The sequence below is a fragment of the Astatotilapia calliptera genome, chromosome 3, assembly GCF_964374335.1.
Source record: "Astatotilapia calliptera chromosome 3, fAstCal68.1, whole genome shotgun sequence".
In the NCBI taxonomy this organism is placed as follows: Eukaryota; Metazoa; Chordata; class Actinopteri; order Cichliformes; family Cichlidae; genus Astatotilapia; species Astatotilapia calliptera.
This window is the reverse complement of record NC_137424.1, coordinates 59,854,646-59,873,225: the sequence shown is the minus strand read 5'-3', so window position 1 is coordinate 59,873,225 and position 18,580 is coordinate 59,854,646. Positions and strand designations below refer to the sequence as shown.

Sequence of the window (18,580 nt, the reverse complement as noted above, 5' to 3'; positions counted from 1 at the left end):
AATATTACCAATATTACCAGACCAACTATTATCCTTCCGCTTATCTCTTCCAGAGCTAGAAGCAGAAACGCTCCTTTTTCTGCTTCCTCTCGTATCCTCGTTGACGAGCTCGTCGAGGGCCGGGTGACTTCCACTAAAGAAGGTCTTCCGTTTTACTTTCGTTTCCCCGGGCAGCGAAGCAAGAGCCAGAGATGCCGCCTCTGTGAGAGGGAAGGATCCATGGTCCTCGCTATCTCCGTCGTCATCAGGTGTCTGCTCGCTGTCGATTTCTTCGTCGTCACTATCGCTTTCATTCTCACCATCCGATGTCTCTATGATTAGGTTACCATCTAGCTCTTCATCACTCTCGTCACTTTTTTTACTTGACTGAGACAGTGGAGATGGTAACTCATTTTGAACAGGGCTAGACTGGTTATCCTGATCATCCACTTGTGGGTTATCCAATCCAAGCGAAACTGGGAGTGACAGTGAGGCAGCTGTCGGAGGAGGGAGGGGGAGGAGAGGGAGGGGGCTCTCTCACCTGGTCATTCACGGGGGGATCCATAACTTGAGAAGGATCCTCCAAGGAAGAGAAATCCATGGTGTCAGAAAGTCGGGGTTGTTGGGAAGATTTAAGTATATTCACGAAGGACTTGGGGCATTTAAAGAAAATGTGCCCTTTCGCACCACAGAGAGAGCACTCACTTTCATTTTGGCAAATTTTAGCCTTGTGGCCCAACTCACCACATTTCCAACATTTGACAGTGGGGCATTCTCTCGCCTGGTGGTCTGGACCTTGGCAGATGAAGCACCTCACCGTTTGGCCAGGATAAATAATCCTGCCATTATAGGGGCCCAACGAGATGGAATTAGGGATGGAGATTATATGTCCAGCTTCATCTCTACGCATCCAAACTTTGTATTTTCGGACTCCATACCAGAATCCGAATTTATCCACTGGCTTGACTGGGGGTTGAAGAATCTCGCAATACCTTTTAAGAGATAGCTCGATATCTTGGTCTGGAATCCTTCCAGTCCAGAATTTAACAACAAGAGTCACTACCTCGACCTGGACAGAAGACTCCACTTGCCAGTCTTTCCATTTCGGATGCGATGCGTTGGAAAGAGAGATCTCTAAGAAGCGACGTAAAGGCGCCTCTTGGGTGAAACACAGCTCAAAATCCCGTTTACTGGGCAGAGCAATGAAAGAGTATATGTCCTGCACATTCAGCCATGATGTTTGCAATAACAGCTCTTCAGCAACATAATCACGGGTTGGGGGGTCCCCGTTTCCGATGTACTTAAGTCTCACCCATAGACTGCTGAAGTTTGAAGCAAACGATAATGGGGCATACGGGGGCATGATTACATAACCAACTACTCCTCCGGTTTTTCCGCGTCCACTCATTTTGGCAGCTTAAGTGATACTGAACCTTAACCACACAGCAGGAGACAGAGAGCATTTTGCTTTGGTTTTATTTTGACTTTATATTAAGACCCTCTATTTTGGTCTTGTGAATAAAACAAACACTCTGCTTAAGCACTCACAGTATTTTTTTGAAGGTGGATTTCAGTCCGTGACTATGTAAGATGACATGAATGAACGCACATTTCAAAATAAATCAATATGCATAATCTACATTTCCCAGTACACAACTTGCTAAAAACACATTAACATCAAGAAGAATGTTTGCTTAGAGAGAAGTGTGTGGCTCTTAAAAGAGCCTTTGTTGTTGGTGAAGCCGAGCGCTTTGCGTTTACTTGGCCTTGGCGGGCTTCTCGGTCTTCTTGGGCAGCAGCACAGCCTGGATGTTGGGCAGCACACCACCCTGAGCGATGGTGACTCCCCCCAGGAGCTTGTTGAGCTCCTCGTCGTTGCGCACAGCCAGCTGCAGGTGGCGCGGGATGATACGAGTCTTCTTGTTGTCGCGGGCTGCGTTGCCAGCCAGCTCCAGGATCTCAGTGGTCAGGTACTCGAGCACAGCCGCCAAGTAAACGGGGGCGCCGGCTCCCACACGCTCCGCATAGTTGCCTTTGCGCAGCAGTCTGTGGACACGATGAGCGGGTCTTAGCCTTAGCTCTGGCTTTGCCTCCAGTCTCTCTTTTTTTTAAAAACAAAAAAACAAAAACTGTTTATTACAATTTGAATTTCCCAGCATGCCTAGGGGCTGATACAGACGGGGATCAAACTGTCTGAGCTGTGCTTTAAATAAAGTTTTACGTTTTGTGTGTTTGAATCAAAACTTTCTGTGAAGAAGCCCAAACACAAACCCGAGGAAATCAAACACCTCACTGCTGACAGCTACTTCCTGTCCGACCTCTGACCTGTTGTATTTACTGCTTGCAGGATTCAAGAAACACTTAATCAGCATCCAGTAAGCGGCAGGAAGCAGCTGATTACATCTGAATGGACTAACAAAATAAAAGTCTGGCTGTGAATAATGTTAGCAGAGACGGGTCTTCCAGCAGAATCTGCATGAATATTGAAGATACTTATATTGTCTAGATGGAGGAATAATCACACGTGGGGCATCGGCTTTCACCGGAACATCACACAAAAAGGTGACTTTGTTTATTGAACTCTCGCGTGCACTCTGCAGCATAACAGGAAGCATCCTTTCAAAATAAAATCACAACAGATGACAATGAGGGCATACCTATTAACTAGCTCAACACCCCCACTTGCACTCACATTGTCAGCTTTACATGCATTCCAAAAGAAACAGTTTTTTTTCTTTACTATTTGTTTACACTCCAAACATTCTCAAACTTCAATAACTTCCCCTTTGTTGCTGGCTTTGTCATAACATCGGCCACCATCAGACCTGTCGAACAATATTCCAATATCAAATTTCCAGCATTAACTGTTGATCTCCCAAAATGATATTTGATATCGATATGCTTACACCTCTGTCTGTTAACAGGATTCTTTGCCAATGCAATAGTCCCTTGATTGTCCTCAAAAATCTTTGGTGGTCCCTTTTGATGCTCATACATGCTTTGCAACAGTTGTGTCAAGTACAAACATTCTTGTGTTGTTGCTGCCAAAGCTATGTACTCTGCTTCACAAGTTGACAAGGCAACAGTTGGCTGCTTCTTTGTTCGCCATGACACCAAAGTACCTCCTTCATTCAGGCTTACGCAGTAACCTGTAGTACTCCTCCTGTCAGTCACATCTGCAGCCCAGTCTGAGTCACTGTGACCTTGTACTCTCAAATCTTTGTCACTTTTCCTGTAGCACAATGTCTTGTCTTTTGATTGTTTCAAATACCTTAGAACATGTTTCACAGTAGTCCAATGTTCCACAGCTGGTTCTTTGAAGTGCTGTGACAGCTTACTTACAACAAAACTCAAATCTGGTTGTGTGCAAGAGGTCAAGTAAATAAGGCTACCTACTGCCTCTCTGTACATTCTGACATTGTTCATTTTCTCAGCATCATCATTGTAGTTCCACTTTTGTTCACAAGGAGTTGATCTTGGTTTACAGTCTTGCATTTGAAATCTTTCCAGTATGTTTTCTACATATCTCTCTTGTGACATTTTTACAGTCTTTGGTTTGCTCAAAATCAATACCAAGAAAATGTTTGAGATTCCCCATATCTTTCATTTTGAACCTTGCAGTTAGCATTCCCTTCACAGTTTTCAGAACCCTTTCATCACTGGCTGCAATAATAATATCATCAACCCATATGATCATGATCACTTTTTCTTTTCCTGTTTTCCTTGTGTAAACACAATGATCTACAGGACTCTGCATGAAACCGTTCTCTATCAAATAGTCATGTAATGTCCTGTTCCAGTTTCGGCCTGACTGTTTAAGCCCATAAAGTGACTTTTCCAGCTTGTAGACCAGTTTCTCATCTGTTTTTCCTTTTACTTCATAGCCGTCTGGCTGCTCAACATAAACTTCAAAATCTATTGGTGCATGCAAGTATGCAGTTTTTACATCCATCTGATGCAAAATCAGGTTTTCTTGTATTGCACACTGCATCAATACTCTTATGCTTGTCAGGTTAGCAGTCGGAGAAAAAGTTTCATCATAGTCTATCCAAAAACAGTGGTTATAACCTTTAGCTACGTACCGTGCTTTATATTTTTCTGATCCATCACCAGTTTTTTTTTTTGTTTTTTTTTGTTTTTCTTCACATATACCCATCTACCCCCCACTGCTTTCTTTCCCTCAGGTAGGCTTGTTAGGGTAAAGGTGATGTTCTCTTTTAAGGATTGCATTTTCTCATCCATAGCTGCTTTCCACTCTTTACAGTTGGGTGACTTTACAGCTTCACTGAATGTCACGGGTGAGTTACTTATCAGTCTGTAACAGTAGTCTATGTTAGTCAGCACTTGATCATCAATGTCTTCTCCTGACTCATAATCATTTAGATAATCTGGTCTCTTTCTTGTTCTAGAAGGATACCTTCTGGAGTTTTCAGTCTCATCACTAAGTGGCATCTGACTGTTCACTTCTGGTTGGTTGTCAGTATCTGGTTCCTGTGAACTGGTACTGGGGCTTTCCCTGTCCATGTTTGGTCTCTCCCTCACCTGTATGTCCTCATCCTCAGATGTCGTATCAGTTTGTGTTTGCTTTTCCTCATTGTGTTTGGTTACAAACTTAACCAGCCTAAACTTTTGCACTTTAGCGCTGTCTGGGAAATAAACCTTGTATGCTGGACTGTTTTTGTCGTAGCCTACAAAAATCCCTTTTGTACACCTAGAATCCAGCTTACCCTTGTCTTGCTTGTAAGCATAACACTCACACCCAAACTTTCGCATTCTGGATAGATTGGGCTTCCGCCCAGTCAGCAAAAAGTAAGGTGTCTGTCCTGTCCGGTTGTTAAAGCACCTGTTTCTCACAATAGCCGCTGTTTGAACTGCATACGTCCATAATTCTTTTGGTATGGCACTCTCAATAAGCACGCACCTCCCCATATCAAAAAGTGTTCTCCAGCCACGTTCTGCTGTACCATTCTGGTGAGGGGAATATGGGGCTGAAGTTTCATGTCTTATTCCATGTTTGTTTAACAATACCTGGTAACTCTTTGCCATGAACTCTGTGCTGTTGTCTGACCTGATACACTTTACCTTCCCGTGTGGGGCTGTATCGGCCAAAAAGATTTCAGTTGCTTGCATTGTTTCACTTTTGTTTTTGAGAAAATATACAAATACTGCACCGGAAAAGTCATCGGTAAACAATAATGCATATCTGTGTCCATCTCGTGATTCTGGATCTATCGGCCCTGCTAGATCCGTATGTACCAGCTCGAGAGGTTTCTCAGCTCTTCTGTCAGGGTTTCTATTCCTAGTCTGGACAAATTTTCCCTGAATACACACCTCACAGTTCAAACTTTGGTTGTCAGTTTTCCCTTTGATTTTCATACCTTCAACCACATTTTGTAGCTTCAGAATGTCACTATGATTGCAATGTCCCAAAATTTCGTGCCATGTCTGCACATCAAAACAATTATTACACTTATCATCGTACTCACTTACAGTCTCAAGGTAATAAAGTCTGTTGTGCTCATGGATGTAGAACTTTGTACCGTCTCTGTGTTGAAGGACGTTCTTTCCTTTCTTAAAGATGATAGTGGCTCCGTTCGTGGTGGCCGCTCTCACAGAGAAGATATTCTGTGGAAATGAGGGAATGCATAGAGCGTCTTTTAGTGTTGTTTTACACTGTCTCCCTCTGCTGTCAATCAAGCACACCTCTGCATCTCCTCTGCCTTCAGCCACTCCTTTACACCTGGTGCCATCAGCTAATTCCACACAGTGTGTTCCCGGCTGGAAGTCGTCATTAAATTTCTTGAATGCTGTTTTATCATTCAGGATGTGTGATGTAGCGCCAGTATCCACCATCAGGCCTTTGGTCCTGATGTCATGTCGCTGTTGAGGTTCCTCGTAGTCATCGCTCATCCGGAAGACATAGGTGTCGTCGCTCTCTGCGTTGCCGCCCTCCTCCGAGGCTATGCGTGCTTCATCATTCCGTTGTCGTCTCCTGCAAGTCGACTCTCGATGGGTGTTGCTCCTACAGTGACCGCACCATTGTTTGTAGCGGCATGCTCTGGCCTTGTGTCCCCGCTGGCCACACTTAAAACAGACTATGTCTGACATGTCTCTCCTGTGGTCATTAGCAGCTGCTGCTGGTCTCGCGCTGGGTTCCACTCTCGCCTTCATGATGTTATCCTCTTGTTCCACTAAGCGCATTTTCTCAGTGTCCTCATAGCTGCGGAGTTTTGTTTTAAATTCTGCAAACTTGATTTCTGATTCACTTTGCGTAATGTGAACAGAAAAAGGTTTAAATGCTTCTGGTAAACTTTTTAACACCATCGCTACAAGCAGACCATCACTAAGTGTCTCTCCAGCATTTCTCAGGGCTGTAATAAATGTCTCTGCGCGTATGATGTACTCTGTGACGCTCTCAGTGCTTGCTTTCTTCAGAGAAGTCAGTTCAGTATAAAGGCTGATAATTCCTGGTTTACCTTTTCCCGCATAATAATCTCTTAATTTTCAGTGCCTCGTGTCCATCATCGGCAGCTTCTCTCATCACGAGCGATAAACTCTTATCATCCAGGAACTGTATTAACTCTGCATAGGCCTGGGCATTCTTATCGTCGTCCTCATCACTTTAATATTGTGTCTTTTAGACCTTGTAATCTAAGATGTCCCAAAAATTTTGTCTCCCAAAGTTCATAATTCTCCTCATCTCCGTCAAAAACCAACCTTGCCCATCGGCCACTGGGTTCACCAGCACGCTTACTCATGGTGCTAACTTAGCATGCTAGTCCTCACCAAACACGCTGTACTTTGCGACTTTTCTGGTGGTAAACTTTCCCCTGGCGTAGCTTCAATGTTTTCCTGGGCCCATAACCTGTTAGCAGAGACGGGTCTCCCAGCGGAATCTGCATGAATATTGAAGATACTTATATTGTCTAGACGGAGGAATAATCACACGTGGTGCATTGGCTTTCACCGGAACATCACACCAAAAGGTGACTTTGTTTATTGAACTCTCGCGTGCACTCTGCAGCATAACAGGAAGCATCCTTTCAAAATAAAATCACAACAGATGACAATGAGGGCATACCTATTAACTAGCCACATTAATGCCACTCCGCCTAAGTCCGAACCTCCGCCTGATGTAGAGAGGGCGGGGCAGAAACCTGCTTCCTGCCTGAGAGAGGCGGAGCTTCAGTGGCTCTTCTTGGACGAGCCGAAGCCAGAGAAGCCCATCACTGCCGCCATCTCTTCGTCCTCCTCGAAGTCCACGTCCTCCTCCGCCCGTCGCTTCCGCTCCTTCTGCTTCTCCTTCTTGTACACCTTCGCCTTCTCCTCCTCCTCCCGCAGCTCCTTCACGCGCTCCTCTAAGTTGTACTCCTTCTGCTTCTCCTCCAACTTCTTCTTGTTCACCTCGAATCTCTTCTTCACCTGATCAAGAGACGAGCACTCCACCCGCATCGACATGCCCAGGTTCCTGTGATGTTTTTTGCCGTTGATGTGATCCAGGAAGTTGATGGAGTCTTTGACCACACAGTCGCACACGTTACAGTAATACCCGCCCATCTCGGCCTGCGGTGTGGTCTTGGTGATGATGATGGTCTTCCCCAGCTTGGACTCCAAGTCCACCTTGTAGTCCCGGTGATGCAGGAGGTCCCGCTTGACCGGCGGCGCAGTTTTTCCATCTCGCCGCTCGTACTCCCTCTCCTCCACCAGACGTTTCTGGGCGAGGTTCTCGTACTCGTCTTTGTCCCATTTCCGACGGAAGTCGTTTTTACTCGACCCGCTGCCTGACGCAATCTTGTTTACTTTTGACCGGAAAAAATCTCCGGTCTTGCCGCAACCACTCATTTTGACAGGTTCTTCTCTTCGTAGTATCGAGACTAAGAGAAAATGTGGCCCGATCAGCTCAAAGCCTCGCTTATATTTCCGCAGAGCGCGCGCAGCTTCGTCACGCACCAATCGCAGAGAGGCTTGCGGCAGCGCGCATATTCAATGCACTTTTCTCCAATGAGAGGCACACACTGAGGCGGGGCCGTGCTCCTCTGAACGGTGCTGAGCACCACGTGGAGCCCCTCACCAATCACGAGCCGGAGCGGCACCGCGTCACAGCCAGTCACACACTTTAAGAGCAACGAGTCTCGTCTGTTTGCTACATTTTCTGCTGTTAGCACAGTTAAAAGAAAAGAGACGAAGAATGGCAAGAACCAAGCAGACCGCTCGCAAGTCTACTGGCGGCAAAGCCCCCAGGAAGCAGCTGGCCACCAAGGCTGCTCGTAAGAGCGCCCCGGCCACCGGAGGCGTCAAGAAACCTCACCGTTATAGGCCCGGTGTTCCAGATCTACTGGCGTTTAGATCAACTGGCGTTGGTCGAACAGATGTGTGGCAGTCTTGCGTTTCAGGAGCTGCTACCGACAAACCAGCAAAAAAACGCCAAATGTGTCATCTGTGACACTTGTGAGGTTGTCTCAAACACACTCCGTCAGTCTTGATGCTGTTGAACAACAAAATGTTTAAAAATGTGGCGAGTTTACCTGGTGATATCCTCATGCGCGACGCGATCGCAAAAACAGCAAACAATTAACACCACGCCGATGTTGTTCACAGGACAGCAAGAGTAAACGATCGGGAGACTCTTGTCGTCGTTATCGTTCCCCTCGCACGGTTTATTTCTCCGAATTCAGCGTTTTTGCTTCACAACTAAAGCGAGCAGTTTACTTTGTGCACTAACATGGAGTCGAGTCAACCAGCGCCACCTCTGGCCAAGTGCCACAGCCTACAGCCAGATCAACCTGTGACACATCTGCACCACGTTTGAATCAGTGTCATGCACATTTGTACCTTTCAATTGTCTCTGTTTGTGCGTCATGCAAATAAACCTTTGAAAAGAATGAAATGATATCATATATTCCTTATTGGCCTACATTTGTTCAAAATCCCAAATTATATACACAAAGTCATAGACATCACCACTCCAATTGGTCATCATGATTTTGATATTCTCTTTTTCCATAACAATGAAATACACCTTGGACAAATATGACACATCAATATTTCATTAGTGTTGTAACATCACATGTCGTTAGCATAGTCTGTCTGTGTCTTCCCTCTGCAAACGAACATTTCAGAGTTGGTTGTTATATACAGTCTGTATAAGTGTGGTTAATCTAATAAACATTTGTAAGGAGATGGCAGTTACTGTGAATGTACTGCAGGTGATTAGTAATAAACAGTCAGACAATGACCCTGACAATCTCATTCAGTCTTGCAGATTGAATGCACCTTCTGTGGAAAGTGGTACCACACAGTGTTGTGGACAAATGTTGTGGGTGCTAAATAAACAGAAAAAAGTGATCCCTGTTGTCTTTGCTTACTGATTGTTTTTAGTGTTGACAATCCACATTGCTGGCATTGCATCTGTCAACATGTTTGTGGGCAGATTTGGATGTACCAGGGGTAAGTGCAGCCACTTAGCCTCTACTCAATGTGATCATAGCAGCAGGTGCAGATGTGTCACAAGTTAATCTAGTAGTAGGCTATGGTAGTAGTGGACTGACCTCCATTGGAGACTGCTCCAGCTGCTGTGTGATAGTGGATCTGCTACAAATTGAAGATCATAAGCAAGTTTTGGAAATTAACCCTTGTATTATGTTGAAGAACAAGCAATTGACATTGATTTTGTTGCGGGTCATTTTGACCCGTACTGTGTAAATCCACTCAGAATTATCCAAAAACTGCAATAAAACAACAGGAACTTTATTTTCCATTAGATAAACATGTAGAACACAGACATACAACAGTGACTTTCCATAACTATTTTAGGAACAATTTGGTTTTTCGTTCTTACAAACACATTTCTTTTGAACTTGCCCAACGTTCTCAGTTTTTCAATGCTCAACATTTTCAGTTTTGTCCACATGATGGACAGAATGTAACTGTGTACTTTCTGCAGATGTACTTCTTGCATTCCTCACAGAAAGTGCTTGTTTTCAAACAGGAATCTTCCTAACTAAGATTTAAAACAAAGGATTTCTACGTCTCCTCCAGTCTCACAAACAGATGACAAACCAAGCGACACACCTGAGTCACTGACTTTCTTAAATCCACTCACTCTCACTGGCTCTGTTTATTACTAATCACTGTGTAACTGCTGTGAATTCACAGTAACTGCCGTCTCCTTACAAATGTTCATTAGATTAACCACACTTATACAGACTGTATATAACTCCAGCCATGTTGATGAATTGCCTATATTGGCTGGAAATATTCATTTTCAGGGAAAAGACACAGACAGACGATGCTTACAGGATGTGATGTGACAACACTAATGAAATATTGATGTGTCATATTTGTCCAAGGTGTATTTCATTGTTATGGAAAAAGAGAATATCAAAATCATGATGACCAATTGGAGTGGTGATGTCTATGACTTTGTGTATATAATTTGGAATTTTGTACAAATGTAGGCCAATAAGGAATATATGATATCATTTCATTCTTTCCAAAGGTTTATTTGCATGACGCACAAACAGAGACAATTGAAAGGTACAAATGTGCATGACACTGATTCAAACGTGGTGCAGATGTGTCACAGGTTGATCTGGCTGTAGGCTGTGGCACTTGGCCAGAGGTGGCGCTGGTTGACTCGACTCCATGTTAGTGCACAAAGTAAACTGCACGCTGTAGTTGTGAAGCAAAAACGCTGAATTCGGAGAAATAAACCGTGCGAGGGGAACGATAACGACGACAAGAGTCTCCCGATCGTTTACTCTTGCTGTCCTGTGAACAACATCGGCGTGGTGTTACTTGTTTGCTGTTTTCGCGATCGCGTCGCGCATGAGGATATCACCAGATAAACTCGCCACATTTTTATACATTTTGTTGTTCAACAGCATCAAGACTGACGGAGTGTGTTTGAGATAACCTCACAAGTGTCACAGGTGACACATTTGGCGTTTTTTTGCTGGTTTGTCGGTAGCAGCTACTGAAACGCAAGACTGCCACACATCTGTTCGACCAACGCCAGTTGATCTAAACGCCAGTAGATCTGGAACACCGGTACCGTGGCTCTGCGAGAAATCCGCCGTTACCAGAAATCTACCGAGCTGCTGATCCGCAAGCTGCCCTTCCAGCGCCTGGTCCGCGAGATCGCTCAGGACTTCAAGACCGACCTGCGCTTCCAGAGCTCTGCTGTCATGGCTCTGCAGGAGGCCAGCGAGGCTTACCTGGTCGGACTCTTCGAGGACACAAACCTGTGCGCCATCCACGCCAAAAGGGTCACCATCATGCCCAAAGACATCCAGCTGGCTCGCCGCATCCGCGGAGAGAGAGCTTAAGCTGCACGCTCTCCTACCAACAACGGCTCTTTTCAGAGCCACTTCACTCCTATCAAGAGCTCGGTCCTTTATTGTTTTTATATTAATGTCGTATTCGCACTTAAATGTTTTTGCTGTTTCTATACTAGAAACTACAGTTGGCATCAACGTTGAATTCATCATAAGTGTCTTAATGTGTGTGACTGGGTGGATGACTGAATGTAGTGTAAAGCGCTTTGGGGTCCTTAAGGACTAAATAAAGCACTATACAAATACAGACCATTTACTATTAAGTTCTCAGTCTCCCAGAGTAGCATTTCTAATTTTGATTGAACTGTCAGAGAAAACAGCAGCCTCAAGCCAGGCTATTAGTTTACGGAGGCTGTTAAACTTATGTCTAATGTTGGTGACTCAAGAATGTCATATTTATATTAAACCTATATTTGCATTTCAAGTTATAAACATTTACTCAACATGTCGTTTTTTTTTGTTTGTTTTTTGTTCTTTATTGTAAAAAATACTACTAGGATTTTAAGATCCATGTGATTTCAGTAATACTAATGCAGTATGTCAGTGAGGAAAAACCACTAAATCCAGTTGAGCTGAAAAGAATGACACCAAACAAGGCAAGGGGAAAAAAATAAAATGAAACAATTTGAGGGTGAAATACAAACGTAAACTCAAAAGGAGTCAAAAATGGCCGGTTGTATTGCAGATCTCAGTGGGTTAATCCAAGAAATCATGAAAAATTAGGTTTAAATTTTTGTTCATGACAATGTAGATTTCTGACATTGTGTAATTTAAGCATGTGACAATGTGATTGTTTTCCAAAAAATAATTTAAACCATATGTAACCACCTGCATGTGTTTGGGGGAAAAAAGGCTTTGATTTTGCCACAACATTTAATTTCTTTGCCACCTTAAAAAATTTCTCTAGATCTGCCCCTGTTATAGATTAACTAGTATTTATTATCGTGACAATTGTCGGGCTGCTTTCAGTCATCCCAGTATCCTCGGCTGAGGCTGAAAGAAGCTTCAGTGCTCTCACAAGACTAAAAACATGGCTAAGGTCAACAATCATCATCATCATTTATTTATTTATATAGCACTTTGGTCTACCAGGTGTGTTTTTAAAGTGCTGTACAATACTAATATGAACATAGTAACAATGACTCAAATGAGATTAAACAATGCTGCTGTATGCCATGTCCACCAGGAGAGACTGGACAGTAAATATGTAAAACCAATATGCCACCAGTTTATCTCGGTTACCGAGAGGAGAAGGCATGTGTTTGGCTGCTTCACATAGTGGACATTGAGTTGTTGTGTGGGGCACCAGTAGTCCATGTCTGTTTCTGTAACTGTAGTTCATGTTTAGAAGAAAAAAAATCCCAGCTGACTGATTTGATCGGGGAAGTAGTGCCTAAAATATTGCATAGTTTTGCTGAGAGATCTTTTACTTTGCGATAATCTTAGATGAGTAGTTTTATGGACAAAAACCACCAGGTCATTCAGTGTTCCCTTAGTGCCAAAATATAACAGATGTTGGTGTACTATATCTGAAGTAATGTTGTTAAGTCCGTAAAGTCATATTCTTTTGTTATGGCTCTATTTTTATATGGAATATGGCTGAAGTAAACTAAAGTCTAAAATACTTGTCTGTTTGTTTAATAGTAATTTAGCATTATATAAGTTACATATAAAACTATGAGCTGTAATTTTAAATGGTTTAAAAGCACGTAGAATAGCATATGTAGGCAGGATCGTCCCCCGCCACCTGCAGCTGGCCATCCGCAGCGACGAAGAGCTGAACAAGCTGCTGGGCTGAGTGACGATAGCTCAGGGTGGTGTGCTGCCCAACATCCAGGCCAAGAAGACTGAGAAAGCTAAAGAAAATCCAGCGACTGTCCTCAACCAACTAACGGATCTTTTAAGAGCCACTCACAACCTCTGAGAGTACACTTGCTTACAGAGTGCGGCCCTGCCTCTTCAGAGCGTACACCACATCCATGGCGGTCACAGTCTTCCTCTTAGCGTGCTCAGTGTAGGTGACGGCGTCGCGGATGACGTTCTCCAGAAACACCTTGAGCACACCGCGGGTCTCCTCGTAGATCAGACCGGAGATACGCTTCACTCCGCCACGGCGAGCCAGACGGCGGATGGCCGGTTTAGGGATGCCCAGGATGTTATCACGGAGAACTTTACGGTGACGCTTTGCGCCTCCTTTACCGAGTCCTTTGCCACCCTTTCTTTTTTTTTTTTTTTTTAAATCACTTTATTTAAATATCAAAATTCACAATTACACATAATACAAGCACCATGCACAAATTATTCGCATCTTATTTTACATATTACAATAATAAAAGCTCCCACGGCAAGTCATTTCCTAATTTCATATCTCTCGTTTTTCTTCTTCTCAGCTCCGTTACAATGTTTTTACATACGGTGAAACTACTTAACACTTTTTGTTCTATAACACCTTTAGCCCTTGTTTTCCATATGTGTACATTTATAACGCACATCGCCAGCCAAAACAATCTTCTTTTATTTTCACTCATCTTTTCTTTAAACAAACCGTATCTTACTGATTTTATATTATTTTCAATATTAAAACCTAGTTTTTCCATCCTCCTTCTTATTTCAACCGTCCTGTAACACGATATCAAAAGATGATCAAGAGTTTCGTCTTCATCACAATTCTCCATAGGGCATTTCTTAGTAGTAACGAAGCAACTCCACAGAACCACAGCTCTTACTGGGAGACGTCCGACAGAGATAAGCCACACTGTATCTCTCATGTTCTCGGATATTACTTTGTCATATATGTTTTTAACTATTTTCTGATTTTCTTCTTTTTCCACAGCCTTATATTGTATCATACCTTCATTTTTTTTTAGATTGATTTTATTTTATATCTGTTTTGAGTTTAATTGTAAAATATTTAAGCCATCCAATTTCCACTGATCCACAAGATCCCCAAACACAAGTTTAAAGTATGGCACTCCCGTTTGGGCTCCCCCTTTCATTTTTTTCCACAAAGCTTTCTTCCCTTGGATCCAGTGGGTGCTCCGCTCAAATGCGCCATATACATTTTTTAGAAAAGGAATCATCAAAATAATGCTAAGATCTGGCGCTCTTAATCCTCCATTTTCTTTTCCTTTATACATTAATTTCCTCTGTGTTACTTCGCGGTTTGTCCCCCAAATCAAGTTGGTACACAATTTACTTAATTTAATAACAGTTTTGTGAGGAGGGGAAAAGACAGTAGCCAGAAACAACAACTTTGAGACTACGTGTGTTTTCGCAATATTCACACGCGCTTTATAGTTTGTATTTTTATTGTCCCATTCAGCTAGTTCGTTTTCTATTTCACTCTCTTTCTTTTTCCAATTCAAAAGACATGGATCATTTTTAGTAATCCAAATGCCTAAAATCGTCATCTCCTTGTTAATTTTTAAAGCAATTACAGGTTATTTTAAGTTTAGTCCAAACCAAACTCCTTCGTCTTTTCCTGGTTTAGCTTAGCACCAGAAGCTTGTTCGTATTTTGTTAGCAAATCCTTAAGTATTGGTAGCTCCTTTTGATCTTTAATAATTACAGAGACATCATCCGCATAAGCAAGGGCAGTCACCTTGTAGGTGTCATTTAGGGCGTATCCAGTAAAACGGCTATCACTATTGATTGTTTTAAGTAACGGATTTATTGCTAGAACATATAGGACATCCTTGTTTCACTCCACATTCGACACGGAAGGGTTCGGTCAGTCTGCCGTTTACTTTTATCTGGACAAGGGATTTTTTATATAATACTTTAATCATAGAGATGAAGGTTTCAGGCATATTATACGCTTTCATTACTTCCCACAAATAAGAGTGGGAGATGTAATCAAAGGCTTTCCTTTGGTCGAGACTTAATATAAAAAATTCTGTATCTTTTCTACTATAAATTATTTCACGCAGAGTACATAAGTTATCCCACATCAGACGACCTCTTATTGCACATGTTTGCTCTTTTTCTATAATTTTATCTAATACCTCTTCAAACCTATTCATAATTATTTTAGCAAATATTTTATAATCAACATTCATTATTGTCAATTGTCTATATCAAATAGTGAGACAGAAGTGGAGGATGATATCAAGCCAAGTGATAGTGTTTCAAATATTGAAAGCGACAAAACTTCTTCATCAAGATCTTCAACTTCATCTGTTCGTATGAAAGCTGAGGCAGAGTTGGCAGCTTTAATGATAAAGCAGAAATTATTGGATGAGAAACATGTACTGGAAGAAGAGGAGGAACGTCTTCGTAAAAGAAAGGAAAGGCTACACTCTAAAAAATATTCGTGGTGTTTGTAGGTAGAACTTAACAAAAAAGCATTTTTCTACTTAAAAAAGTAAGTTGTCTACATGTACACGTTTCAGTGAGTTGACTAATCAATGTTATAAGTCAGTGCAACACAGAAATTAATAAACACCTCCTTAACTTAAATGTTTGAGTATATTGAACAAAATACTTTTGTCATCAATCAACAACACAAAATATTAAGTTTGTGTAACATGTAAAAGTGAGCTTGAACATCCTTCGTGTTTGACCTGCCCATAACTGGACCATAACGAAAAAATAATTACAACTGCCATAAAAAAAGACGGAACGGAAAAAAACAGAGGTTGGCACCACTACCTGGTAAGTTTCTTGTTTTATAGTCTTTTATAAATATGTACTAGTTACAGGAATTTACTGCTTAAGTTTAGTCTGACAATGGCAGCTACATGATGTGAATTGACACTCTGTGTTATGCTAGTTGTTACTCTATAAAAGTATAAAAGAGCGTTTGTATTTTTTCCTGTTATTAATGAAATCTGTCAATTAAATCTGTCACTCTGGTGGTTACTTTGGTTAGCCATAGGTGTGTATGAGACCATGCATACAGCAGAGGGTAACCCCGTAGCATATGTTCGTATCATCACAGGCGTAGCAGTTGTCTGCATTCTTATCACTTTGTGGGAGTAGAGGTGTGTTTCCCCTAGACTGTGTTCGGTGAGTTAACTAAGCATTGAATTTCAAAATAGATTAATTACAAGTTATATTTGTACACTTTAAATTTGATGGTTTTAATCATAGTTTAGCATAGTAAAGTTGCTAAAGTTAAAGTTGTTAGCTAGCTTTCTTTTAGCTTGCAAACGTTCCTCGCAATTGTCAATTTTTCCACTTATACTTAAAATTTGTCACTTGTCAGGGTGCATTTGGTTAGCTGATAGACCTTGCAGACAGCACAGCATGTTCAATTTGAACCTGTATATGTTCAAATTAACCAGTCAGCAGCTGCCTGCATTTTTATCTACCATGGTGTCAGAGTAAATTTGTGTTTCGACGGTCTTGGGTGAGGTAACTAATTACTGACAGAGTGTGAGTAAAAGTATTTCTATCAAATGTATTGATATTTTAAGCTCAAATGTGAAATATGCCTGAGGTTAAAGTTAGTTGACCTAGCAAGAAAAAAACAAAATTGTGTGTGTGCACATAAGACTTGCTTTCGTTACCTTCTGTAATTGTAAGCATAATGTGAAGTGTGGGATTGTAGCATGTCAACAGTGGTCTTCAAATAATTAAAAAGAAAATTCTCTCACACATTTGGATATGACACAATTTTTCCAATTTTAAATTACAGTCTGTAGATTTATTTATTTATTTAGTTTTTGGATTCATCTTTTCAGTGTTTCATTGTGGTGTTTTAGAGAAGGTTTTATACTTAAAATAACTTAACTCAAAAGCCTTGGTAAGCCTTTGTAGTCTTTTATAGTCCTTAGAGCTCAACAAAAACTGTTTGAAATAGTCTCCAAATCTAGGTTACATTTACTTTCACTCACCTTAACCTACTGCTAGCAAAGGGTGCATTGAAAGCAGGGCAGTATGTAACAGATTAAATTCAAGTTATAAAAATTTAATTGTTTATTTGTTAAAAACAAAAATTAAATCAATAATTAGCAAAACGCTAGTCCTATGAATGTAATGTGTTTGACTTTTGGCCTAGTAAACTTTATTCTCCAGAGTTCGGTGGAAACAAGAAGAGAGGTCGCAATCCGTTGCCTGGTGGTGTATTTGAAAGAGAAAGAAGAGGATCTCTTCAGAGAACAGCTGGTAGGTAAATCTCACATTGTTTTGTGTTATATTTTTAAATAGCATATAAAATACCGACATGTTTCTTTTTAACCTACTTGCCAGGATGGTGAAGAACAGTTCTCAGAAGAAGTGGTAAAGATCGTAGTCACCAGACGTGCAGCAGTGTCTCTTCCAGCCGTCGCTAAAATTGTGATTGAAGGAACAGCTGTCCTGGAAGACCTTGATGTGCCCAGAGCATGTGCCTTAATGATGGGACTTATATACGCTCTCAATCTGAGCTACCCCAAACAAGTAAAGAACACTCTAGAGGTATTCCAGAAGGTGTTTCTGGAACTTGATGGGCTTAAAGCCAGCCAACGGGTAATGTCTCTTAAGTACAAACTTAGTGGTTCTCAAAGTCGGTCATCAGGCCCCACTGCTCTGCTTGTTTCTATTAATAACTAAACACTGTTGATTGGCTGGTGTGTTCAGTTAATCAGAAGTTGTAGACACCATTGTGGATGAAGAAAAACGAAGTGAATTGGTATGTTTTAGCTTCTGATTCAACACACCTTGTCCAAGTAATAAACATGCTACATTTTCTTTTGTTACTGAGGTTGTTTGCGGAGGAATTGTACTGAAATATATTATTGTTTTTGCCCACTCATTTATAATTAAAGGGCTGCTGTAATGTTTGATTTATGTTGTATGACACAGAAGTGTATTACTTCGAAAATGTTATGCAATAAACTGTTTCATCAGCTGGAATAATTTAAATGGCTATGTTTGCATGGATAATTGTGAGTAGGATATATGTAAAAAAGTAAGTTAGATTAACTCAACTAATGTAATTTGTCAACTCAATATTACCAGAAATTCTAAATTAATATTAGGTTGCTTAAACTTAATTATGCTTTTACAGGTCAAAGTAAATCATGTTGGTTTGTTGAACCAGTTGAATTAGCCAAACCTAAAAATTACTTGCTGGATTTACTTAATAATATGCAAAATTTGTAACTTAAAAAGCTGAGTGGAAATTGTTACCTCAATTTTTTTAAGTTGAGCCAACAAAACATTTTTTAGAGTGTAAAATTGGACACTGAAATTGCTGGAAAAATGGCTACACTAAATGTCCTTAAAGCTCAAAGTATAACAAGCAAAAAAGGATCTTTAAAAGTTTCAGATGGAATGAATTC

At 41.4% G+C, this 18,580-nt stretch overlaps 1 protein-coding gene, 1 long non-coding RNA gene and 1 pseudogene across 3 annotated transcripts; 2 read left to right on the top strand and 1 right to left on the bottom strand.

Moving 5' to 3' along the window:
* Nucleotides 1-6,940: 6,940 nt before the first annotated feature.
* Nucleotides 6,941-7,862, bottom strand: LOC113017287 (zinc finger matrin-type protein 2 pseudogene; annotated as a pseudogene). The gene has a single exon (XR_013906283.1). The product of XR_013906283.1 is annotated as a zinc finger matrin-type protein 2 pseudogene (transcript).
* Nucleotides 7,863-8,157: 295 nt separating this feature from the next.
* LOC113017166 (histone H3) lies at nt 8,158-12,067 on the top strand. Its single transcript, XM_080298687.1, has 2 exons — nt 8,158-8,302; nt 11,016-12,067. Exons 1-2 carry the CDS (start codon nt 8,168-8,170, stop codon nt 11,304-11,306), a joined length of 426 nt encoding a protein of 141 aa, XP_080154813.1. The 5' UTR covers nt 8,158-8,167; the 3' UTR covers nt 11,307-12,067.
* A 4,169-nt stretch (nt 12,068-16,236) lies between these two features.
* Nucleotides 16,237-18,161, top strand: LOC145426090 (uncharacterized). Its single transcript, XR_013906849.1, has 3 exons — nt 16,237-16,322; nt 17,334-17,423; nt 17,508-18,161. It is a non-coding gene; the product is annotated as an uncharacterized LOC145426090 (long non-coding RNA).
* The last annotated feature ends 419 nt before the right edge of the window (nt 18,162-18,580 follow it).

Excerpts from the sequence above, each read along its gene's own strand:
- LOC113017166 (XM_080298687.1), top strand. The coding sequence starts at position 8,168 with ATGGCAAGAACCAAGCAGACCGCTCGCAAGTCTACTGGCGGCAAAGCC. Across the intron at positions 8,303-11,015 it reads CTCACCGTTATAGGCCCGGT|ATCTGGAACACCGGTACCGT; the intron begins GTTCCAGATCTA and ends AAACGCCAGTAG.